This window comes from Festucalex cinctus, chromosome 16, assembly GCF_051991245.1.
Source record: "Festucalex cinctus isolate MCC-2025b chromosome 16, RoL_Fcin_1.0, whole genome shotgun sequence".
Taxonomy (NCBI): Eukaryota; Metazoa; Chordata; class Actinopteri; order Syngnathiformes; family Syngnathidae; genus Festucalex; species Festucalex cinctus.
This window is the reverse complement of record NC_135426.1, coordinates 3,561,981-3,589,601: the sequence shown is the minus strand read 5'-3', so window position 1 is coordinate 3,589,601 and position 27,621 is coordinate 3,561,981. Positions and strand designations below refer to the sequence as shown.

Here is a 27,621-nt window from a genome sequence, read left to right as displayed (position 1 = left end):
GAAGGCAGGGAAAGTAAGCAACCAAAATGGTGGATCGTGGTAAATTGTTTTTTTTTGTTTTTTTTGTTGGTTCTTAAAACTCATTTTGAACGGCCAGCAAACTCACCTGCTCGCAATTTTGCTTCATTTATTTTAAGTTAATGTTATGGCTCTTGAATGCCTGATTTGCCAATGATATTGTCCTTATAAAGCCAAGTCAAATTTTTTGGGGTGGGGGTAGATTGAGCTGATGAATTAATTATTTCACGGACACGAGATCATCAGAGAACGACGTCAGCGGACATATACTGAGAAGAAACTATGACCATTACTTGAAGTAAAAATACCCGAGTTGATACTTCTACAAAAGTCTTTTTCAATTCTAATATGTACCTGAGAATTGAGTGTGAATACTTCGGATACCGCAATGCTGTTATACTGCAAAAGGCGATTTGAAGAACCTGACCAACACTTTCACCGTTTATCCAGCAGATGGCGCCATTGCTCAACTCCAACTGTAAGAATGAAGACATGTACAAACCTAATTTGCATAAAATGTTTCAAAAGCCGCACTGATGATCTTTTTTATCATGTTTTATCAAGCAAATCTTTATTTCTATAGAACTTTTCATATTTAAAAGCAACACAAGGTTCTTCACATTAAAACAGAACAAATAAAATTAATAAAAGGAATGAAAGCGACAAACAACGAAATAAAAAACGCCATAGGTGCAGTTAAAATAAATAAAAAATAAATAAAATGATGATGATTATGACTTTTGTACATGACCCATACTCGTTTGTGTATTTCATGTATTTTATTTTTCTGATTACGGAATCCAGTGCTCCACTTTGTTTGTTTTTCCCTCAATCACTATTATGTGCACAGTGCAGCACTATTTTCAAAAATGAAAATATTTCAAATGGAATTGATAACATCAATATATGATGAAAATATGAATACACAAATCTCAGCATAACAATATGTGCCATATTACCGAAACTACAATCACAAAAATGTTCTCAAAGTAAAAGTAATGCAGTAAGTGCTGAGTCAACGTATTTGCAAGCTAAAACATGTTAAAACTAATTTCATTACATCTTTTCAAATGAATGCTGAATTTGTGCTGTTCTCAAAACTGTAAAATGTAAAAATGTGACTCCCATGAGTGGACACTGGAGGCAGCAGAGAGTTGTTGAAAAGTTGTTTATTGTTTGTTATCCCAGTGAACTGCTTGCTGTGCACAGCACGTACGTACAAAAATAAAAAGACTCCATCTTGATTTGCTTTGGGGACAATCACTCAACTTTTTATTTTTATTTTTATTTTTTTTTTTATTTTTTTTATTTTTTTTATAATGGACAGTCAAACTAAGGCATAGGTGAAGGCGCTCATGCAAACAGTACAGTGAAAATTCCACGTGGACATATTTGGACTCGCAAAGCTTCACTCTTTTGGGTGCAGACGCTTTATTTGATGACTTTTTTTTATTTTTAATTATTATTATGCAGTCAATAAGCCCAGAATAATGCTGCATTGGATGATGGTCGGAAGTCGGTTGCATCCGAGTCCGTTTTTCCCAGTTCCGACGTGAAAGCGTTCCGAGGCGAAAGTAAACAACCAAAATGGCGGATATAGTGATAATTTGTTTTATTATTTTGGTTCTTAAAACTAATTTTGACCTCCAGCAGCTTCTTGTAATGTTGCTTCATTTATTTGTTTTGATCTTATTTCGTAAGCATTCCATACAATAAAATAGTATAATTTCATGCAGGGAGATAGCGGCATACTGTCACGTACGATGCGTTACGTGGAGTTATGTCCAATATTTATGAATGAAGAAAGGTATTATTTAGTTTTATACTCGAGTAAAAAGTGTTTTACCATTCACGGTCTGTGTTTCCAAATTGTAGAGTGACGTCACTGGTAAGTCCATCGGCAAAGTCGGGTCCTTTTTTTTTTTTTTTTCCCCGACTTCACAAGTGGAATTTGGCGTTCCCGTAAACACTTCCTGGTTTGAACTTGGAAAAGTCCCACTTCCGACCATCCTCGAATGTAGCTAGATGCTGTGACGTCACTCTACAATGGCGACCCGTTCGGAAACACAGACCATGAATGGTAAAACAATTTACTCGAGTATAAAACTAGATAGCTTTATTCATTCATAAATATTCGACAGAACTTGACGTAACGCAACGCATGCGATGGTATGCTGCGATCTCTCGGCATGAAACTATAGTATTTACTTGTATGGAATGCTTATGAAATAAGATCAGATAAGATTTTAGTTGTTTACTTTCGCCTCGAACGCTTTCTGGTCGGAACTGGGAAAAAACAACTCAGATATATACGACTTCCCACCATCCTCGAATTCAGCATTATATTTGAGGCATGATGAATTTGGAGAGTGTGAAATCAAGCAGCACCCAAGTATGTGCCACCTAAACGGGCAGTGGATATGAGTCAAATTGGGGGAATAAGAAGAAGGACAGTCGAAGTTGGCTCGGGACAAATTTTTATGACCAACTTTGCCATAAATTTTTGCTCGTAGAATTACTTCAGACTCAAGTTTGTGGCTGCTGAAACAGGAAGTAGACAGACTGAACTTTCCAGGCTGCTGCAACAACTGAATCATGATGCTGGAGTTTGGGATTCATCAACGTTCAATTCAGACCCAACTCGTATGGCGCCAAAATTGACTGTTGCAAATGACGAAACAAACGGGACAGTGGAGTTTGACTTCGGACCATTTAAGCGTAATAGAAGTCTCTTGTTAATGATGTAAGTACAATTCATTCAGACCCGACTAGCCGAGCGGGAAAAGAATGATTGGCACGGTCATTTTTTTTTGCCGCATTGTCCTTGACTGCCTCCTGCATGCGACTCACTTGTTTCCTTAACTGCATTGAAAGCGGAGAAAGAGATGCTGGCTGCTACTGCAGTGCACGCACGCACGCACACATATTTTTTAAACTGCACTATTTACACTGTGGTTGTTTGAAATTGGACATCACATGCAACATGTGCACTAACATTTTAGCAACATATTGCACCCCAAAAGTGGTGTCCATTATCAGTAATACAATCAATTGTTTACACAGATGAATGTTTCCAAGCAGATGCTAACATCATTAGCATCCAGCTAACAGCACGTTTGTGTGTGACCTGCACCTCGTCTCACCAATTGTGGGAATGTTGAAAGTGTTGAAAATGTTGAAACAACCTCACACATAATAGTGTAGTGCCGATTTACACCGTTCAAGTATCAACTTGCTTCAAAAATGTATGCCTTCCGGGGTATATATCGTCTGATTCCACATTACTTACAGTACTCACACAATTTAACGTTAAATATCAAACTTTTCCCCATTCATTTTCAATGTGAATGACATTGAATTTTTTCCAAGTCACACTTTCCACGCCCATCTTAACAGATTTCAGTTCAAATTTTCTTTCCATTCATTTATATTTCAACTTCAATTAAAACTTTGTAATGTTCACATTTCACATTCAATTTGCTTCATAAGCATTCACCTTAGCATTCAGCTATTAGCTTTCAGCATTCCCACACAATTTCTCCAGAAATTGCACTTAGTCTAGTTGTGGGAATGCTGAATTAGTCTAGTTGTGGGAATGCTTCAGCCCATATGTTATTGTGATTTTTATTCTCCACACGTTTTTGCCATGTAACAACTCCCACATAATACTTCCAATTTACATTGTTCAAATTCCAACTAGCTTACAAAAATCACGCCTCGTGGGGTATATATCGTCTGATTCCACATCACTTACAGTATTTGCACAATTTAACGTTAAATATCAACTTTTCCCCATTCATTTTCAATGGGATAGATATTTAACTATGTCTGCCACTTTCCACGCCCACTTCCGTACATATAACTTATCGTTACCAGGCGTTTGATACTGCTCGTTGGCACAGTTGGTAAAGTGCATTGTCCAGCAACCAGGAGGTCATCATTTCATAATTTCTCTCTCAATTTACTTCATAAGCTTTCCACATGTATTCAAATCTGAGCATTCAGCTGTTAGCATTCAGCTTTCCCACGCAATTTCTCCAGAAATTGCACTTATTATTTTTATTATTATCATTTGGACTGACATCTGGATTTGGGCCTGTTTTACTGCGACTTCCCCACCCCTCCAATCGAAAGGGAGGCTTCCTTTGAAGTTGGAACAATTTGGAAGTCAACCAATGTCAAATATAACGTCGCACTTTTGAACGTCTCACATGTTCACCCTTGAACTACAATACAGAGGGAGGTCTCGCTCTGAGTTTTGTTTGGCTCGCCTCCGATTGGAAATGACTTCATTGCTACAGCGCCAAGAAGCAGAGACAGCCTCACCTTCGTTCCCTGCCCCATGCTGACCCAAGCCCCCACCCCACCTTTTCTTGAGGCCCGCTCCGTATCGTCATTCCTATTTTTTGCCTCACCCTCTTGCATGCAAGTTCAAGGGGGGCCTCGAGTGGGAGCGCCAAGGCACTGTTTTAAATTGTATAGCAAAAGTAGTGCATTGAAAATCAGTCACGCACGCACACGCTTGTCCCATGCATCCTTCATCTACAACTCGCTGCTTTGAGGTCATTTAAAGAGCCTTTTAATGAAGCACATAGACGCTCTTCCTCCGTGTCAGCAACATACACACTATTATGGACATTATCGACAGCGGTGCCTTGAGATACAAGTTCAATTTGTTCTGCCACCACATTTGTAACTTAAAACACTCTTAAAGCACCCAATGATATTGTACTTTATAAAAATACACAGTAACAGTAATGACATTACTGTTAAATTACTATCAACGACTAATAGATAAATCCATCTTTCTATTCGTTTAACATTTCTTTCCCCACTTTTATGTTAATAACAGTATGGAAAGATAGAAAAAAATATTTTATTGTACATTTAGAACACATATAACATTGATTAATCTTGAGTTAACTATGGATATAATGCGATTAAAAATTGTAATCATCTGACAGCCCTAATAAAAACAGCAATAGAGTTTGTGGTAACATATCTGTTGCTTCTGTTTTGTTTTGCTTCCAAGCCTAAGCACAAAAAAAAATATCCAAACAAAAGCTTGTATCTAAAAAATAATAATAATAATAATAAAAAAATAAAAAAATAAAAAAATAAATAAAAACAAATGTGTGAGTCAGGTCACTGGTATCTCAAGGCACCTATGTGGACGGAAGTGACTTTTGGTGTGCGTTCGTTTGTGCATGTTGTGACTATACCACAATTCATCTAAGCATGCTTTTGTGGCTCTTGTTTTGTGCACTATTAGACAGAATTGATTGATCGATCGATTGATGAAGCAACGTGTCCATACAGTGTCGCTGAACAAGCACCAAGTGAGAGCGGCAAAAAAGGCCCCCCGACAAGCAGCACAAGTATGGCGAACATAATATAAAGAGAGCTCTGTAAATATACATATAGAACAGGATCAACGTTCATTGCCGTCGACAACGGCGCTACCTGGGAAGGTGGGGGAAAAAAAAAACATCCGCGTGTGCAAATGCCGGCATCGTTGGCGTCCGTACGTCACAAGCGAGGGAGGAAGTGCGTCCCGGTGGAGGCGGTGCTGGCCTTGTCGCCTCGCCGCGCCCGCCCCTGCCGGCTGAGGGCCACGTAGAAGCCCTTGTAAACAAAAGACTCGTAGGCGTTGTAGTTGTTGGCCAGCAGCGTCTCCCGGAACTTGCACTCGTCGCTGAACACACTCTAGGAAAAAAAAACAACAGGAGCTGTCAATAGAACCAAGACCTCAACACAATCCAGTTTGACTGACGATTGATTCAACTGTCCAAATACATTTTCCGCTCCAAATTTCGTGTCATATTCTTTCAAAAGCTGACTGAAAGTTTGTATTTGTCGTGTTGAAGTCAGGGAATGAGGTTGGACTGGGCCATAAATATGGAGGACCAAAAACTGCCCAAATTCGAAATAAATAAATAACTAACTAAATAAATAAATGACTAAAAGTGAAAATAAAAATGAATATAAAAAAAATATAATTCCAAAAATACATCTAAAAAAATAAATATAAATGGAAATAAATCCGTTTTTATTTTCACTTTTCGTCATTTATTTATTTTGACATTTATTTATTTATTTATGTAGTAATTTAGTCATTTATTTATTTAGTAATTTATTTATCTATTTATTTCGTCATTTATTTATTTAGTCATTGATTTCGTCATTTATTTATTTATTTTTAATTTTGGCAGTTTTGGGCCGTACAGCCAAGTCGAAATCTTATTCAAATGAGGGGGCGGTCCTAAGTGTGTCTTGGGTTGGACTCCGCCGTTGTAAACTGCCTGTCATTGGCCGAGTGAGCTGGTCGGCGAACAAGGAAGTCTCACCGGCTTGCAACGGAGAGCTCCAGCAATGGACGACGATCTTGTCCACTGTCTACCCTCACTTGTCTAACAACACAAGTCGCAAGTTGAGGTGACGGTGGACACGATCGTCGTCCATTGCTGGAGCTCTCCATTGCAAGCCGGCGAGACTTCCTCGAACCGATGAAGTCATGGCTGTTGGATGGAATAAGAACTCCACTTGTGTTTCAAGTTTGTCTCCTTTATTTCCACGCACTCCCCGTCCACCACCGGTCCAACAGCACCACCTCCGCTCTCCCCCTTCGAGCTTCCGTCACATCCAAGAAACAACACTGCCCCCTTGTGGTGTGGCAAGTAAAAGATATTAAATTGAACAACAATCTCAGTCTCTTAAAAAACAAAAAACAAAAAAAACAAAAAAAACAAAAAACAAAAACAAACAAAAAACAACAACAAATGAACATTATATGCAGATACAAATGTATCATCTAAATGCTGAACTGTGTAAACATAAAAAAAAAAATTGGTTATTTACTCAACTTTCCAATGCCCTTCATAGAGAGCCCTGAGCAATATGGCTGAAGATGCTCCCTTCTTAGTGAGACAGTCAGCCAGTTGATCCTTGGTGTCTGACCACAGCACCTTTTTTACCCTTTTGGTTTCAACGAGCTCTTTAATAGAGCTGATTTCCAAGCGAAGCCTTTTTTCAGCAACAAATTTAGTAGACTTCAGTGCATCCATAAGAGAATGATTATCAGTAACACAGATTATTGGTACAGGTTGTTCTGTGCTACCTGCATAGAGTTCAGATATAATGTTGAGAGAAAAATTGCGTTGTCAATTCTCTCAGACATTGCTAGCGTTTCACCTGCAAGTGTACTCCTGACAATTCTCTTGATTTTCTTTGACTGCCACGAAATAGGAGAAAACAGTCCGTTTTCACCCATCAAAACAGTGAAGTGGCCACCTTGAGTCCCTCCATTTGAGAGATTTGCAAAAGATGCACCAGTAAAGGTAACCAACTTCAGGCTATCATCTTTCCCAAGGTGTTGAAAATTCAACTCAACTGTCTTAGGTTTTATTTTAGACACAACTCTATTTGCTTCACAAATGGTCTGTATTGTGGCACATTTGAGATTTGATGCCAGATTGCTGGCATCAAACATGGCATCGGGTATGCTTTGTCTAGCCACCCATAAAAGCTGCCCTATCTTTGATCTGAGCTGATCCCTCTCTTCCTCAGTAATAGGGGAAACTTGCTCGGCTGCTCATGACAATGTGAGAGGTATAGGCTGTAAGTGTGCAATGTATGTGTGTTGGTGTATTTTTACTCCTTTGTCAGAAGTTACAAAATCTACACCGACAAAAGAAAAATTGTCATGAGCTTCACGCCCAATGCTGAACCTTGCTTTGAGATGTGCCATGACTGTCATTTCAAACACTTGAGACCCACCCCAAATGAAATCATCCACATGACAAGCAAGAACACCGGTTACATTTTTGTCATTGTCCAGCCAGTAGAAAACTGCTGGGTCTACTTTGGCTACAATACCTCCTGCTTCAAACATTATATTCTTTACTTGGTTGTACCAATACAGAGAGGCATCTGCCAAGCCATACACACACTTCTTTAATTTCCAAAGTGTCCCTGCACTGTTCGCTTCAGGAGGAGGTTTGACAAAAATGTCTCTAGACAGTTCCATCCCCTGTAAAAAGGCTGACTTGATGTCCATCGAATGAAGTTGCCATTGTCTTTGACAAATCACTGCTACAAGAAGCTTCAGTGACTCAGAGGCACAGGTTGGTGAGTCTTTTTGTAGCTCTGTAACTTGCAGCTCCTAAAATCCTCTTGCAACAAGCCTTGCTTTAGGTACTAATCCAGTCATTGTCTCTTTCAGAGTGCAGACCCATCGTATGGATATGCGCTTTTGTCCCTTGTCCTCAACTTCTTCAAACACATCATTTTGTTTCCAGTTTTGTATTTCGCTCGACTTAGCGTCATCAAATGAAACATCTTTTGTCACAAGTATGTCCTCACAGGCATTTCCTGATGCATCAGGATCCACCTGGATTTGAAAATCCTCCAACTGTGACACATCTGCGGATTCGTTGGTGCCAGCCACTCCAGCAGGCTCGAGTAGCTCCAAGTTGTACCAGTTTTTATATTTTCCTGTCACTTTTCCAGCACGCCCTAAAACTTTTGCTGTTTGTTGAATGCCATTTTCTGGATTTTTGAACGTGACAATCTGACCAGCCTTTAAATTGACATTACTTCCAAGCTCTTGTCCTTCAGCCCTCGAGTTTTCCACAACGGGCAATGCATCATTCTCAGTGCGTTCAGCATGTGTCTCTCCTTCCGGCTCATCTGTCATATCAATGGCACGCTGTTGCTTGTTATTGTTAACTTGATCACAGGAAATCTGAGATTCGTACTCAGATTCCTGGGTAACTTTCTTCAGTCTGAGTTGATGGACTCGAATACAGGTGCCTCCATGTCTGACAAAAACAACTGCACCATCCTGTCCAATGACAATTCCTGGCCCTTTCCATTCTGGACAGTCCACTCTTTTGTAGTAAACCTTGTCACCGAGTTCAAACTTCTCATCTGTGTGACGCACCTATTTCTTTAGTACTCTTCGTATTCTCTCGGAACATTCTGCTTCAGTAAAAGCCTTTCTTGCTGCGTGCAGAGCTGAAATATATTTAGCGACCCATTCACTTTTAGTGGTACCTTCTAGAGCAGGTGCTTGGTCATTCAACACAGAAGGTAGATTGGGATTCTGTCCAAATACCAGCTGATGTGGACTATAGCCATGGACACTTTGCATGCAGTTCTTTGCCATCAAAGCCCAGTCCATAGCAGTGCTCCAATTGCATCCGGTGCTTGTTTTCACTTTCATTATGATCTCAGTTAGGGTCTGATTATGTCGCTCTAACAGCCCATTACGCCAAGGACTGTAGGCAGCTGTTGTTTTTACTTCCATGTTAAAATTCTCAGCCATGTCTCTCACTTCTTCAGTGTTGAACTCCCCACCATTATCACTAAACAGTTTTTTAGGTGGGCCGTGCACACTTATCCAGTCGTGAATAAAATGTTTGACTATCTCAGAAGATCTCTTTGTAGTAAGCACACTCCCTGCACTGAAACGAGTGAACTGATCAATAATATGTAGGTACCACACTCCTGGCTCGAGCTCATGCAAGTCCACAGCAACAGTTTCATTGTACGTTGACGCAAGTGGTAAGCCCACAGCAGGTTTAGGTTTAACTCTACAATATCTTTGACACACTTCACATTGACTTACTACTTTCTGCAGCAGGTCGACACATCCAGCATCCTTGTTGCCAGAACTGCTTAAAAGTCTTTGTAACTTGTCTGCAGAGGCATGTCCCAATTGTTTGTGAAGTTTCTCTAAAACTCTCATCTTTTTATCTGTTTTCATCGTTTCTGTTTTTGTCAGTATTTCTTCCTCAGTATCTGGTGTGTGCTCCGCATCAGCATTGCATTTCTGCTCACTGTCCACAATGCTTACACAATAATGTCCAGAACTAGTAAAATCCAGTTTTATAGGCTGCTTGAACATTACTGCACTGTCACACTCCATGTTTAAAACTGTCCCTGCTCTTTTTAGGGATGTCTTGCTTAAGAGCAGAGGGATGTCAACAGGCACAACTTCAGCTTCTATGTTACATTTTGTGTGCCCAAATTTAGCTGGTATTTCACACTTTTCACCGAGAAGACGACTTTTCATCTCCAAACTTAAATGGCCTGCAACTTTGTTTTTCACTTTCTCTCATAGTATTAGCACTTTTCTTTCCTAATACTGTGCTGTACTGTTCAAGCCACTGCCGTCCGCACACTGTTCTAGTACAAGCAGTGCCTATTATTGCTGAGCCAAAACATTCTGTCATAAATATCTCTGCATCTGTTGGTGATTCCTTGGTAAACAGAGTAACATTACACTCTTCAACTTCTGTTTCGCGATTCTCCGTTATTTTTACACTCTCGTCTTTGTGTGGACAGTCTTTAGCCCAGTGAAACGTACTTTGGCACACTGCACATTTTGATCTCCGCCCATACTTGTCAAGTGGATTTGTACCATTTTGTGGAGTTTTCTGTCGCGGGGACCTTTGCCAGGCTTTGTTTTTTTTCCGTTACTGCTCCGTAGCATATACCGTTTCCTGGCTGATACCTTCGGTTACAGCACTCGCATTTCCGCCAAATATCCTCTTCAGCGCTGACTTCATGTTAGCAAAGGTTTAGTCACTGCATGCTGTTAAAGCCAGCTGTCTGTCTGTCATATCCAAGCACGCTGTGTCTAACAGCTTAAAAGCTAAAACAGCATCGGGTAACTCCATGTTGTATTTCCGCATTCGTGAATATCGCTGTTCAAACTCAATTATATAGTCCGCCATTGGCATATTCACGTCTTTCATAATCCGTTCAAAATTGGAGTAAGCCTCATATATTCTGTCCTTTTCTTCTTTAAGGAACAACCCATCAAGTTTGGCAAATAGAGTGTTCATTCCCCTGTCATCATTTAGTCCGTCTACTGGAATTTCCATTGCTGTTTCTCGCGCCCTACCTGATAGCGCCAAAGCCACCGCGAGGGCTTGTTTTTTTCTCTCTCCAAGTCGGTGACTCTTGTCCAAATTCCGATCTCATTTTTCCAGCTTTCATAGGGTTTTCCTTCTTCAAATGGTGACGGAACTCTGTAGTTGCTAACCATCCTCTGCTACCAATGTTGGATGGAATAAGAACTCCACTTTTGTTTCAAGTTTGTCTCCTTTATTTCCACGCACTCCCCGTCCACCACCGTTCCAACAGCACCACCTCCGCTCTCCCCCTTCGAGCTTCCGTCACATCCAAGAAACAACACTGCCCCCTTGTGGTGTGGCAAGTAAAATATATTAAATTGAACAACAATGGCGGCCATCTTGTTACTCGCAGACTACTGTACGCTATACATACAGATGAGAGGCAGTTAGTATGAGGCCGGAGGCGGGGTGTTTTTTTTTTTTTTGCTGGGTTGCTCACTATTTTCTAACAATTAAAAAAATACTAATAATAAGTGGACAGTATGTGCTGCTTTGAAGACCACCTTTTTCTTTTATCGCTCTGTTCCTTAGACCCCAATATTAGATTGGGCAGAGGCATCTTTTGTTGAATTACAGTTAGATTTCTTTAATAAAAAATACAAAAGTTTCCTATTGTACTAAACATCATTAAGCATAATGTATTTAAGGCATGTTGTAAATTGTCTGAAGTCCTCTTGTTTATGTTCAACAAATTTAAAACGGCATAAATCACGCTGTTTCTACTAAGTACTGTCTCAAATGTTCTCCAATTTAGATCATTCTTGAGAGGAGCAATATTATGGCAGCTTTGCCACCTCAAAAGACTATCCAGTCATATAGTCATATAGTCATATGTATATATATATATATATATATATATATATATATATATATATATATATATATATATATATATATATTAGGGCTCTCAAAGTTAAAGTGTTAATAGATTAATTAATCGCAGAAAAATGTTGGATTAATCACATATTAACGCAAATTAATTGCACTATTTTTTTGGAGCGCACTTGAGCCTTGAACGTAAGCGTGGATGGTTACAGAGAAGGCTGCGCAGGTCAGTGATGAGGTCAATGCACGGCATTTCCTACGCCTGTTGTTCCAAAATGAGCAGGGTAACTCCAGTTGGTGTGCTCGGTGGTAAATTTCGCTTTTAAAAACAACCCGACGGGACTTTAAATAAAACAAAAGTAATTTGTGTTTAATGAATTAATAATTGCTGAATTGCATCCAATTGATATGATGCTGTTAGGTTTTGAGCAATACAGGCATGCATGCAATTGCGTACATGCATTTAATCAATGTTTGCAATTGACATTAGAGATAATAAAATGCGTTAATGTCAAAATATTACGGTATTTTGTATTTATTTTATATTACGCGAATACACAAGTAATTTAGCTGATTAATCGTGATTAATCAAAATAAAAAAATCTGATTAATCAGATTAAAATTTTTAATCGTTTGACAGCACTAATGTGTGTGTGTGTGTATATATATATATATATATATATATATATATATATTAGGGGTGTGAATTGCCTAGTACCTGACGATTCGATTCGTATCACGATTCACAGGTGTCACGATTCGATTCGATACCGATTAATCCCGATACGAATTTATAAGTCGATTGTTGCGATTTTTTTTCATTCAAATTTAGAAAATACTAATCAGTAAGCTTGTAGAGTGTAAGATTTATATGAAAATGTATTATTTATTTATCTGAAATTTCAGTCTTATAGAGGTTGTAATCTGTTTCATGTTTGAACAGCATTAAAATAAAATATTAAGGCTTAATGTTCCATTCATATAACATTCTTCCATGCTCAAGGTGTGAATCCTAAAAAAAAATAAAAAAAAATAAAAAAAAATAGATTCTGCCGATTATTGAATCGATTCGAGAATCGCGCGATGTAGTATCGCGATATATAACCGAATCGATTTTTTTTTAAACACCCCTAATACATATATATATATATATATATATATTTTTTTTTACACCACTGATTTAAATAAATGTTTTTTGGGGTTTATTTGATTAAAATCGATTAAAATCATACTCGTCCTGAATGAGTGAAATAAATAAATAAATAAATAAATAAATAAATAATTGATATTTTATTGATTGGCCATATCGCCCAGCCATAGAATGAGGTCATCTTTCTATCTCTGCGGTGAGCGTGAATTCCCCTAAATAAAAACAAACACGCAGGGTAACGTTTGGACATGTGACGCCTGCCTCCGCATGCCTGTCAGAATATTAATAACACAACGACTCTCGTAAAGTCGCCATTTTGGACTCATCTCTGAGCAGGTTGTAAAAGTGGGGAGGGATCACCATTCAACTTTGCCATCAGGCATCTGCACGGACACCAATATGTCCAATAGGACACCTTTTAACATCATATGCTTCATCTCTGCTATCTCCTTATTTGAAAACACAACCCACAAGTATTGGCACAAAACATTCAAGTAGTACGCTACGTGCATTTCTCCTAAGTTTTTGAGTTTTTTTGGAATGTCAAGTAGTGATTTCTAAGACGGCGTATTAGGACCACGTATAAACATATAATTTTAGAGGGCTGGGGCAATATTCAGAGAAAAAAAAAAACTCGCAAATTTGCCACTTTTTTTTTTTTTTTTTTTTTTTTTTTTTTTTTTTTTTAATTTGCCACTTTTTAAAGTTCAAATATTTACCCACTTTCTACAGTGGCAAATATGCGAGAGAAAAAAAACGTGCAAATTTGCAAGTTTAGAAAATGGCAGATTTGCGAAAAAAAAAACAACAACTCAAAAACTTAGGAGAAATGCACGTAGCGTACTACTTGAATGTTTTGTGCCAATACTTGTCGGTTGTGTTTTCAAATAAGGAGATAGCAGAGATGAAGCATATGATGTTAAGCATTCGCTCTTTGAAGCGTTGGGTACGGACAGCGACAAAGACTCCTCGCTTTATGAATGTCCACACCCAAAGGATCAATCATTTAAGTTCATTTGTTCAAATGCATATTTACTTGTACATTTATGTTCCCAAAATTATTATTTACACATCCATGCATTTTGGTATTTTTCTTTTGTACAAGTATTTAAATTGATGTGTGGAATCAGCTGCTCTCCATCATTCACTTCCACGACCGAACATCATTGCTCGCTTCTGATTGGTTCGTGCTAGTCAGCTGATAGGGGATCAGGAAGTGTTGGTGCTCGAGCTGCCGTGTATGACGAGTAAAGTTGAAATTAAGAATGAATCCTTTTCCAGGCTGCCTTTTCATTTTATAAACAGTGTCCCATTAACCACCAACGAATCTTCACATGATTAGACGATAGCTACGCTACATGTATTTCTCATAAGTTTCCGAGTTTTTTCTCGCAAATCTGCCACATTATAAACTCGCAAATTTGCCACTTTATAAACTCACAAATTTATGAGTTTTTCTCGCAAATTAGCCACTTTATGAACCCACAAATTTATGAGTTTTTTTCTCTCGCAAATTTGCCACTTTAGAAAGTCGCAAATTTACCACTTTATAAAGTCACAAATTTATGAGTTTTTCTCGCAAATTTGCCACTTTAGAAGGTCGCAAATTTGCTACTTTCTAAAGTCACAAATTTACAGTTTTTTTTCTCACAAATTTGCCACTTTCTACACTCACAAATTTTCCACTTTAGAAAGTGGAAAATTTGCCACTTTAGAAAGTGGCAAAATTATAAACTATAAAAATGTATATCTAAAAAAATATATATATTTATAATTTTTATTAAAAATTATAAAAATTTTATAAACTGACTTTTTCCTCACAAATTTGCTACTTTCTAAACTTTTACCACTTTGTAAAGTGGCAAATTTTTTCTCGGAATATTGCCCCCGACCTCTAAAAAAAAAAAAAAATACTAAAAATTGATACGTGGCCCTAATACGCCGTCGTAGATTTCTGTCGAGGGCACTAGTAGCCCCACGGACTTTGTAACGGAATGGATGAGTTTGACTAAGTGAATTTACCGTGGCGTAGAGCCTCCCCCTGCGGTTCATGGTGACGAACATCTGACTCTTGACACCGAACAGGCTAACCACTCCTCGCTCCACGCTGGAGATCTCGATGAGACCTGAAGAAGGGCGCCGTTAGCGTCATCATCCTCATCCCGCAGCGGCAACTTTACATGCAACTCACTGTGCGGCTCCTCCAGGTGCGCGCCGGTGATCCTGCCGTCAGGGAGCACCTGCAGGTGGAAGCCGATGCCCACGTTGCAGTAAAGGCGGCGCACCCGCTTGACGCCCCGCAGGTAGTCGCTCTGCCAGCTGGCTTGCGCCGCGATGCCCAGGTAGGAGCGCGACAACAGCGTCTCCCAGCGCCTCTCCCACTCAGTGGCGCTGGCCCCGCCACCGCCGCCGCCGCCGCTGCTGCTCGGGGCCACCGCCGCCACACCACACACGCAAGTCCAGAGTACAAGCGCGGCCGCCGGCATCATTCTGCGGAGGCGCCTTCAAGTGGGGGCAGTGCCCGAGAAACGCACGTGGTCCTACTTGCTGTCGAGCTGTGACATCGCGGCGGCGGCTCAAGACGCCGTGGCCCGGAATCCGAGCGGAGGGAGGGAGCGCGTCCGAGGCGATGAGCATCTTTCGCCGCCTCCTTCGCGGGCAACGGCGGCCGGTGGAGGGACTCGGCTGCGTTTGACTCACCTTAGCCCTGACGCACTCATCCCTCAGCGGTGATGTCACACGGCTGGAGAGCTGCACGCCACCTCAAATACTGAGTCACGAGTGGGAGAAGGAGAGAGAGAGAGAGAGAGAGAGAGAGAGAGAGAGAGAGAGAGAGAGAGAGAGAGAGAGAGAGAGAGAGAGAGAGAGAGAGAGAGAGAGAGAGAGAGAGAGAGAGAGAGAGAGAGAGAGAGAGAGAGAGAGAGAGAGAGAGAGAGAGAGTCTGAAAGTCCCGGGGAAGCACTTGTGATGGGCTCGATGAGGGTGCTGCACCTTCACACCCGAGCCAAACAAGCAAGTGCTGTGACAGAGACCGTTTCCTCCTTGTGACTTTCAAAATAAAACACAAAATAGCTGCAAACATGACATAATGCAGTGGAAGGGTAAGTGCCAAATTGTGCCTCATGGGGCAGCACTCATGGGGCAGCAGTGGGTCACATGAGCCTTTTTTTCCCCCTTCTTGATTCTCAACCTTTACCTTTAATTTGTTATTTTTTATTTTTGGTGTGTCAAAATGAGCGCGTTGATTTTGAGTTAATTTAAAGTTCCTTTAATCCGCTACATTTTTTTTTAACGTGCAAGCCCCTTACTTGTATGGGGGAATTCTAGTCACAACACATCAGACATGTCCGCGTAAAAATTGACCAGTAATAATAATAATGCATATGTTTGTGGAGACTAGGCTCAAGTTGTATTTTATCATTTTAAAAATGCATAATTTCACCAGTTACTTCACACTAAAGATTGCATTTCTCTTAATATGAAAAGAATAATGTCACCAATGACTTACAATGCAATTATGCCAGTGGCAGATAAATCACCTCAACACAAATGAATCAATATCACGGTTTTTTTGTTTGTTTGTTTTTTTAACAGTACAGTACTTTTTTAATTTGAACTCAATTTCATCAATTATTATGAAATTAATGTATCAATGACTAAAACATGTCGCCATGTTTGTATTTGTTCAACATTTTTTTACGGGGGTGGGGGGGGGGGGGTATTAAAAATATCGATTCCAGGTTTTATGAATCGATATTGGGCTATGAAAAGGAATATCGATTCGATATGTTGATATTTTAGACTCAGGCCTAATGAGTACCAATATCTTGAATATGGCCTAGTATCGGCTGATACAGAAAGCTGATGTTGGTGCTTGCCCATCCCTATTTTTCTTTTCTTTTTTTTTATTCAAAATGTGTCATCTGACATGGAATGCTTTTATATTGGCGAGCCCGTCGGTCTTCCTTTCACCTTCCTGTGGTGGCATTTGATTGACACAGGAGACTGGCATGTGTTTGACATTCATTGGGGGTGGGGGCAATCTTGAACGAAATAGAAGGACGGATACGGTGTCCGCAGCCCAAATTGGTGACGGGGGGGCTGGTGTCATGTGCGGCTGCGTGACTGCCTCATTTAGAGCAGAATTTTCTGATGCAAAATGTTGCACGTAATGCATCTGCACGCATGCATGCATGGTGCAGATGCAATATATGTTGGGACGCTGGGGTATACTCCCTGCAGGTCAGCGCTTGTGCCGTCACCACAGAAACCCCCAACGAGCTTGTGAACAAATCAACCTCACTTTTATCTATTCCAATGGCTCAATTTGATAATAACGGCTTCTTCTTTATACATTGTACATCGCAGTTTGGAACCGAGGCCAGTCAAAAAAATAAAAAATAAGAAGACGACGACCTATCGACAAATGAGAGCCCAATCCATATGCCGAGTGGGCACCATTAAGTCACAATTAAAGAAAGCATCTCGAGCTTGCTGAGTCAGAACGTCCTGACCGGTTTTTGACGGACAGATGGGCTCAGCTGTCGTCGTTGCAATGATAGCATCCATTTAGTGAGCCAATCAACGAGCATTATGAAAGTGTAAGTAAGTGGATCCCATGCAATGAGCGCCTGATTAAGTCGGGCTTTAAGGGGAGATATCGGCGCAGCAGCTGCAATTTGCCTGCAATGACATCACTGCTTGACAAAGAAACAATGGCAGGAATCAGAATAATAAGTATTTTCAACATTGGGCAAAAATTACTTTAAACAGTCATTGTCAAATTTCTATTCACTGAATTGGCGCAGCAATGACAACTAGGAGTGTGACGATATATCGATATCACGATAAAGTGTGATACTTTGTCTTCCAATAGCTTCTCAGTACGCCTAAACGGGGTATCGCGATATTGGTAGTTCATATACAGCTACTATAACGGACGGCTCCATTGTTTATGACTTCTGGAGCAACTACTTGGCTGGCCACTAGGGGGAGCGCCTCATAAGAGTGGCAGAGAAATGGACGCAAGTCTTCAGGTGAAGAAGACTCATCAGCGTACTTTGACTTGTGGAAGACATTTTTTTTTGTCCAGCAATTGACTCACTTTTGCATACCTTTCTCTGAAAAATGTGGATTATATCTTCTATTTGAACATTTTAAAACATATTTTATGTCTTGACTTTTTGAAGCATACAATTTCTGAGGAATATTAAAATAGATTTAATTGGATTTTATTTTGATTTGATTTGAAGTCATTTTATTTGTTTTCTTTTGCAATGTTCATAAAAAATGGTGTCACAGTTTATAAAATGAAACAATTGACTATGTAACTGACTGACATGTTGCATGACAGTGTTGAAGAAAGACAAAAATTTGTTGACAGGACGTTTGTCTCTGCTCAGAAGACATTTGTATTTGTTGAAAAAAATGCACTAAAGTACTCAGTGTGAAGAAGACACCAGTTTTTATATTGTGTTTAAGTGATGGTACAAAAAAAAACAAAAAAACATCCACTTATGTCTCGAGTAGTTTTATCGTAAATTATCGTGGACTTATTACCTGACCAATATATCGATAATCACGGTATGGTCATATTGTGAGATAATCGTGATCATGAGCCTTGTATCGCATATCGTATTGTATTGTGAGAGGGTCCCACCCCGAATGACAACAGAATATTAGGACCATATATATTTCTTCATATTCAGAGGGGAAAAAAACTTGCAAATTTTCTAATTAAAAAAATAATAATTCTAAAGTGGCAAATTTGTGACCTTATGAAGTGGCAAATTTGCAAGAAAAAAAAAACCCTCAGAAACTTATGAGACTGCCACTTTATAAAGTTGCTAATTTATGAGTCCCCCCCCCCCCCCAAAAATAAAATAAAATAAAATAATAATAATAATAAAAAAAAAAATATATATATATATATATATATATTAGGGGTGTGAATTGCCTAGTACCTGACGATTCGATTCGTATCACGATTCACAGGTCACGATTCGATTCGATACCGATTAATCCCGATACGAATGGTCACGATTCGATACCGATTAATCCCGATACGAATTTATAAGTCGATTGTTGCGATTTTTTTCCATTCAAATTTAGAAAATACTATCAGTAAATTTGTACATGTACACTGTAAGATTTGTATGAATATATTTATCTAAAACTTGAGGCTTATAACCGTGAGCCACTGTACACAAACAGTTTGCAATCTGTTTCACATTTGAACAGCATTAAAATAAAAATATTAAGGCTTAATGTGCCGTTCATATAACATTCTTCCATGCTCAAGGTGTGAATCCTAAAAAAAAAAAAAAAAAATTTCGAAAAAAAAAAAAAAAAAAAAAATTCGAAAAAAAAAAAATCGATTCTGCCGATTATTGAATCGATTCGAGAATCGCGCGATGTAGTATCGCGATATATCGCCGAATCGATTTTTTTTTTTTAACACCCCTAATATATATATATATATATATATATATATATATATATATATATATATATATATATATATATATATATATATATATATATATATATATATATATATTAGGGGTGTTAAAAAAAATCGATTCGGCGATATATCGCGATACTACATCGCGCGATTCTCGAATCGATTCAATAATAGGCAGAATCGATTTTTTTTTTAAAAAAATTTTAATTTTTTTTTTTTTTTTTTTTTTATTTTTTTTTTAGGATTCACACCTTGAGCATGGAAGAATGTTATATGAACGGCACATTAAGCCTTAATATTTTTATTTTAATGCTGTTCAAACATGAAACAGATTACAACCTCTATAAGACTGAAATTTCAGATAAATAAATAATACATTTTCATATAAATCTTACACTCTACAAGCTTACTGATTAGTATTTTCTAAATATGAATGAAAAAAAATCGCAACAATCGACTTATAAATTCATATCGGGATTAATCGGTATCGAATCGTGACCATTCGTATCGGGATTAATCGGTATCGAATCGAATCGTGACCTGTGAATCGTGATACGAATCGAATCGTCAGGTACTAGGCAATTCACACCCCTAATATATATATACATATACATATACATGGCCCTAATATGCTGGCGTAGCAATGTAGAGATGAGTAATAAATAAATAAATAAATAAATAAGTAAATACATAGCTAAAAGGGGATTTGAAGACCTAAATGGTGAGCTCCATTTGAGCTCTTCCTGCTGAGTTAGCTGATGGTTAATTCAGCAGCTGAAAAAAAAAAAAAAAAAAAAACTGCTCTGCCACTTATAAATAAATAAACTTGAGGGTATCTTTTTTTTAAGCCACTGCATAGCTGGAGGTTGCGACAGCGATGCGGGTGTTTCCCGGTAGCTAACGATACCTCTGCAAGGGTGCATCTGTGCGTGAGACCTTGCAGAGGTGTCTGTTTGCCAAACGGCGGCTGACTCAGCGAGAGGCAGAGGTGACTTTTCTTGCTTGCTTGTGACGCAGCAGTTTGCTGCCCTTGAATGCAACACGGCGAACCGGATGACTCTTGACATGAGCTCATCATCAGATGACAATCATTTCAAGGGACAGTGTGGATCATCTTTAGCGCCATCCACTAATCATTCATTTCATTGAAAAACACACTACTGATTTCAATATTATGCAAAGAAATATGTTTCATCAACGTACATTCTTTTTGCTCATTGCTGTTCTATGCCATGCAATTGACACAGTTGTAGTTATTAGGGTCCGACCGATTAATGGGCCACCAATTATAAACATCAGCCAAAACAATCAGCCAATTGGGCCAAATAGCCGATTGTTTTCCCCTTAAAACATGAACGAAGAAAGCCGAAGTTTCAGATGCTGTGAAAGTACCCCGTTTGCACCATTTTGCTTGTGTAGCATTAGCAACTTGCAAGTGCGTAGCGTATGTTATTCTGGTTATTCTGTTGTCCCTAAGCGTGCTTTAAGCTGTTTAATGACACCCCAGATGGAGTTAACTGTAAAACGAAATACACAACATTAAGAATGAGATCCACTGTATATTTTAAATACAAAACATGCTTTGTTTTTAAAACATCGCTAGCCTAGCACTGTTTTTCCTTCAAATAACGAATATCGACACACAAATTTTGTGGGAACACATACCCACAGATTGCACACATTCGTCCCAATGTGTGAAAAAAGGAGTTATTTTAATAGAATTCAATCTCAACTTTCTCCTGTTCTCACTTTAAGTGTGTACGCCATGGATGCACGGCACTATACTGCCCCCAAGAGGCCAAAATGTACAGGACCAGTTAGTATTTGTTCTATTTTTTCAGTTGCTATTATTTTAGTTTATTTACTTTCTTATTGATTTTCTTTTGTCATTGTCCTTTCAAGTTATATTATATAATAAAGTTGATATTTCAAGGATTCAAAGACATTCTTTTCTCAAAATTCAAGAATGCAAACATTTTTTTTTTTTTGCCTTAACACACATTTTTTTTCCACATGCCATGGCACGAAATCCAATTCCTGAGGTTCCAGGTTAGCCCAATAAGTCCCAAGACTTGTGAAAATAGCACAAGATAAAATATATTAAATAAAAGGTTAAGGCTTTACAGCAGTTTTAAACAAGTAAGAATGGTTTTATTATTGACACATAAATCTATACAAATCACCTTGTATACTTCATGATTTATTTTGATATGGACTTGTCATTTAAAGCTGAGAATATTAATATATTTATATATTTGGTAGATCAATCGGTAATCTGTATTTTTTTTTCCTGCCAATAATCGGTATTGGCGTGTTCCAAACTGTGAGCCAAACGAGGCCGGACCACTTGGTGGAAAAGACGTGGCGCTCGGAAGCAAAAGTTGACGATTTGCTTTACGGTGGTGGGAAAGAGGCCGAGATCACGGGAGGTGTCAGCTGCCGACTCCGGGCCCCCCAGCTCCTCCGGCCCCCTCCCAGGAACCCAACACCGGAGGCCGAGTTGGCTCGGGAGAATGCCAGGAATCCCGCGGGCACATTTAAACCCCCGCAGCTCTGCGCGTTCTCGCCCCAGGATGAAAAGCAAGCGGCGGCGGCGGCGGCGGATCAAGGCCGAGTGGGAAAGGAGAGTCACGGAAGAGAGCGCGAAGACGGATGAGCTGTCACTCAGCCGGCACAACAAAGATCAGACCGTTTTATTTCAGTCACAGCCTCTGCCGGATGAAATCCACACCCGTGCCGGCCGGGAGTTCATCACCGGTTTTGGCACTGGGCCCGTTTTGGAGAGCAACTCACAAGCAAACAATATTTAGGCTCGAGAGCCAGCAATCGGTGAAAAGGTTGCAAGACAATTTCAGACAATCAGAAGCCTGAAAAAAAGCTTTTTTCCCCTGCAAAACCACATCAAGGAAAAAAAGTACATGCAAATGTTAAATAGAAAGTGACCTGGTTTCTGCTGAACCTCTCGACTGACGCCCTCTAGTGTCCAAGATGTGTCAGAACACCCCGGCACCACACCTGAAGCTTTGGGACTGCATTGCAGCACCGGGAATGCAGATGAGGAACATCAATATCCCTCGACTGGGAAACCACGCGGAGGCATTTCCGAGGCCAGAAGTCAGCCTGACTAGTTGAAAGTGATGTCGCTCTGACCTGAATGTCAAAATCCTCATCCTATAAAACAAAAATCATTTCATCACACACACATTTTTCACTGGACTAAACTACACTAGACTAAAACCCTCATTCATAAACAATGAATTGGGACTAAATCAGTTTTGCATTTTCGCTGACGAATGAAGACGAGACAAAAAATGTCCTTCACTTCATAAAAACTGGACTAAAATCTATGGACATTTTAGTTCATGAACAAAAACAAGACAAAAATGATAGATTTTGCAAAATCTGAAAAGGTTCAATAGAATCTGACAAAAAAAAATATACAGGGGTAAAATGATTGTCATGACTAAAACAAGAGTTTTTTTTTTTTTTTACCAAAACTAGATGAATAAAATTACTAGGTGTAGGAATCATTGACTGTCTCACGATTTGATTCCAATTTTTCAGTCGGCAATTCGATTCAAAATCAATTTTCGATTCCAAATGATTTGATTGACAATGACTTCTGCTTCATTTTATAGATGAGTAAATAATTGTCATGATCTACTCAAGCCTGACTGGCTAATGCTAATTAGCGCGCTACTCGCAGCACTTTTATCCCTAACAAAAAAAATAAAAAAAAAATAAAAAAAATAAATACAAAAAATAAAATAAAAAAGACTATTCATTCAAATCGCTTCAGGAATGTATACAGAGTAGCATCTTAGCATTACTCACCGGGATATGATCTTCCTATGCTGCTGCTGGAAAAACAAACAAACAAACAAAAAAAACCTATTGGCATAACTTGAACTTGAAAAACGGACGAAATAAAAACAGGATGAAGTTAATTAACTGTGACAAAAACTAACAAGCGTGACTGAAACTGGACTACAACTGAGACTAGATTTCAAAATGGCAGACAAAATGAACACTAATCCTAATGAGTCAATATAAGATACAGGAAGACACTCACGTCCATGTTGGAAAAATTCAATTCCGCTCTATTATCGTCACGTGATGCACCTGAAGGCCTCACATAAAAAACAGGCACACTAATCAAATGTGCGGTGTTTTCCATATCATATCGAAATGTGTGCCGTCTTTTATGTCCCTAGCAATTTAGCTTTGCAGGGAAAGCATGCGCTTAAGAAAACGAGACCTTCGGAATACAAACTCCGGAAGCCAGATGTGTCTGTCTGCCCACTCTCAGTTGCCAGCACCAGAGACGCCATCCGGATATGTGATAATTGAAGGAAGGTCACGCCGGGGTCAGGGAACATCCCCGCCGGCGCGCCGGATATCCGAAAGCAGCAAAAGGATCCACATGTGGTGTATGCAAGCTTGTAAAACAACTGAGAAAAAGAAACTAAAAATACTTTCCACATGCAGGAGATGACCACGTAAAGCACAGACAACAGCGGAACGCCCATACAAGGGCAAAGCCCCGGAAGGCGAGCCCCCCCACGCGCAATCTACCACTCTGGAGCGCTGTCGCCGCCGCACACAGCATCATGATGGCATTCATGTGAGTGACCTTGCTGCTGCCAATATAGGCTGGAGTAGTGTTCATTTCATCAACCAAAACTAAAAAAAAATCATTTCGTCAACACACATTTTTCACCCGACCAAAACTAGATTAGACCAGACTAAAACCCTCCGTAATAAACAATAAGTGCAACTAAATCTGTTATGTTCTGGGGTTGGATCTCAAAAGCGCAGACACAAATAAGAGTTTAACACTTTATTCGCATAACATTGAGAGGCGTACAACAAACTTGACTAGACAAGAAACAACGAGAATGTATCGAGAATCACGAGACGCTTAGCTAACTTGGGCTGAGGAGGTGCACAGAGGAACAGAAGTAATAATCCGACTAAAACACACACTTCTCAGTCAGGTTCAGCGAATCAATCCGATTGGCTGTCACTAGACATGTGGGTACCAGGACTGATATGGAATTATCTGATTGGCTGTTGACCAGATAAAGAAATTAAAGATTCTTGACATCACATAGCTCCTGACATCACATCACGTCTTACCAGTTGAAACTAGATGCTGGTTACAAGTTCAAAACAGACATTTGATCACACGGTCATGACTAGGGCTGCCACAAACGACTATTTTGCTAGTCGACTAATCACCAACAGTAGTCGCGATTAATCGACTAATTGGATCGGATCGTCAGCCTCCTTCAATAATTGCCCAAAGTCTTTTTTTCGACCCTTTTTCCTCAGAAAACTCCAAAAACTGAACCACATTCCGATTAAGTTTTAATTTAATTTTCATTTCAGGGGTATAATTATATATACATAAAATAATAAACTTATCTGTTCAACTACGGATGTAGCCAATTTTAGCAAAGGTGGCCAGCATTTTTTTTTATTTTGACGACTTAGGCCAATATTTTTAAGGGACTGACAAGCAAGCAGCTACTCTTATATAACCATCATTTGCATATAGCTTGAATTTGTTAAGATATATGTACAAGTTAGTAATAAAGATGGTGACAGGTGAAAGGTAACAGACTAACAGTACATTCAACTTTTATTAAAGTGAGGTTTGTACCAGAATTCCTTGTGCAATCCAAAAAAGACAATTATGCCGATAGTACATTTGAACTTTTAGCTCAAATACTGTTGCCTTTAACATTTATAACAACAAATGTTGAGTGCAATTGAAAATAAAACCAAAACTAAATCGCAATTACTAATATGAATACAACAAACATGTAAACAATATAAAAAATACTTTTCAGGCATGCACGTTGATAGCTTCATAATAATGCTCTCTAATGAAGTAGAACGGAGTCTTTTAGCACTGTAACGTAGCGTTAAGACATCGTTGCCACATTTACAATTTAGCCATAACATCGCTGTGTTACAGGCCAAGCCTGGCCCTTTAAGTGCTGTAGTGCCGCACTTTGGCGCAGGAGGGCGGTGTTGTTTAGGAAAGAGAAGGCGAGCGGAAGAGCTTGTGTGCGCGCACCGTCTGTCGTTGAGGAGTGCTAAAATACAAGTATGTGTGAAACAACGAAAACGAGTCTGCCTACTCAGTCTCCATACCATCGGTTAGGAGGTCCCTGGGCAGGAGAAGAGGACTTAACAGCTGTAACAACGTTGCACGTTTTATTACACAGTGTGTGCTAAATTAACGTCCACGTTAGCACTTAGCTACGCTAACCATCCAAATAACTTACAGTGGCTGAGATGACTGTCCCTCGCCGGCAGAAGGATTTGACAAAAGGTGCTTCCGTCTCAACTGCCGTGAGAGGCAAGGTCTGTCTTGCATATTTTACATTGAACATTATTCGCTTTAGCGTCTTTGTAGAAATGTTCCCAAACCTTCGAAGTCCGATGTTGGTTAGCCATGAGAGCATACTGTGTACAGCTAGTACTGACGTCACGTCTGACCCGGATTAATGCTACTGCGCATGTGCGTCTAGTAAGAGCAGGCAGGAAGAGAGCGGCGGGCAGTCAAACGAGCGGTTGAGGCAGTTTTGGAAGAAAAAACAAATATAAGGCTGATATATATTATGTAAAACTGACTAGTCGACTATTTAAATTAGCCGTCGACGACCGTCACGACGAGTCGACTAATCTTGGCAGCCCTAGTCATGACCCAAACATAACCCTTGCATGACCCTAGTCATGACAATGGACTATATGCACAATTCACTTACGCATTCGCCTGATGAGCGCACCCGCCCTTCCGGTGCAGGGAGACTTCAGCGGAACTCACTGTTAAAGTGATGGGAAATTCCAACCCTAAATCCTGAGCCCACTCAAAAAGAACAGGGCCCACTCCTTACTATATAACACTATGTCTATTAGAATTTTAAAACTACTAATTAGATCTCCCAGAATCGTAATTTTAACGGCTTAAGCTCTGGCAATGACGCAATTGCTTAAAATGATTACTACACGGAATTACAAGCCGTTTGAGTAGCAAGGAAAGCTTTTTTTTATTTTTTTTTAATGTAAATTACGTATTGTAGCTCCTCTACGGGTCCACAAAATATCCTACGCCCCCCTCTCCAGTCAGACGGTGTATAGGTGAGGTGTTGAATCTTCAGATGGAACCTGCCGGCGAACTGGTCATGACATCTAAGATTTTTATTGTTCCATTTCTATTTATTTATTTTTCTTTTTTATTTTAAAGCAGCTCTATGTAAGATTTAAAATTTCAAATCTCTACTGCCACCTGTGGCCGAAAACAAACTGCACGCTCGTACACGCTGCGCGTACATATACAAAGCTGACAACTTTACGGAATGAGACTCCCGATCCCCACTAAACAATTGATGTCCACGGGACGTGCAGATCATATTGCTTTAGTCGGTCGAAGTCCAGTCCTGTGCTGTACTCCAAAACGATGTGCAAATTACGTCAATTAATTGGACCTCATTCCGATGTTAATATGCAGTTACATATTGTAGTCACCCCGCTCGACGGACGTCAACCTGATTCTAGTCATTATTAGTGTATGTCGCCCCCAGGCTAGCGTCATTGTGCATGAGATGAAAGGTGGGCTGTCATTTATGGAAATTGACGATTGTGAAAAACATATAGACCCATTCACTACTTAGTGTAATATGGCCGTGAATGTTATTGCCATTCAGTAGTACCGTTCACATTCCGTTAGCATAATGTAGCTACAATAGGCTGTTTTCACGGAGGAAAATAAGGCGACATTTAGCCTGATTGAAACGCCGCGGAATGGAACGTCTGTTCTTCATAAAGTCATTCTGTTCTATTACATTCAACTTTGCCGACCCTTTCACGCTAAATGTTGCCGTCTACCTCACTTTCACCCCAATAGTTACGACCGAGAAGTGATCGATCTTGAGGTTACTGCTATTTGAAAACAACACATTTTCTTCTAAATGTCAAGATACTCGCTTCTTCCCTTTTGGAGTAGAAAGCCAGCGGTGAATCACTTTTCTAATCCAAGTCCGATCTCAACTCTCTCCACCGCTGAAATGTCAAACCAATGTTCACTCTCGTTCTTGCCCGGCGTCGGTCACTATCAAGTTTAGATTTTTTTTTTTTCGTGGCACTTGACATTGTTTTCATTTTTTTTGAGCAGCCTTCCGCGGAGTAACAGCGGGTGTCTGGGGCAGCGAAAATCTGTACTAGTTCCGTCT

The 27,621-nt window shown here is 39.6% G+C and overlaps 1 protein-coding gene across 4 annotated transcripts; it reads right to left on the bottom strand.

Moving 5' to 3' along the window:
• Positions 1-968: 968 nt before the first annotated feature.
• On the bottom strand, positions 969-25,876 carry LOC144003519 (fibroblast growth factor 6-like). Of its 4 annotated transcripts, none has more exons than XM_077499886.1 (6): positions 25,675-25,876; positions 23,213-23,238; positions 22,322-22,549; positions 15,107-15,685; positions 14,938-15,041; positions 969-5,724 (listed from the first exon to the last, which is right to left on the bottom strand). In XM_077499886.1, exons 4-6 carry the CDS (start codon positions 15,402-15,404, stop codon positions 5,548-5,550), a joined length of 579 nt encoding a protein of 192 aa, XP_077356012.1. In that variant the 5' UTR covers positions 15,405-15,685; positions 22,322-22,549; positions 23,213-23,238; positions 25,675-25,876; the 3' UTR covers positions 969-5,547. The 4 variants fall into 4 exon arrangements, with proteins under 4 accessions (XP_077356012.1, XP_077356013.1, XP_077356014.1 ...); XM_077499887.1 differs by having other exon boundaries at positions 23,213-23,235; XM_077499888.1 differs by lacking the exon at positions 23,213-23,238.
• Between the last annotated feature and the right edge of the window lie 1,745 nt (positions 25,877-27,621).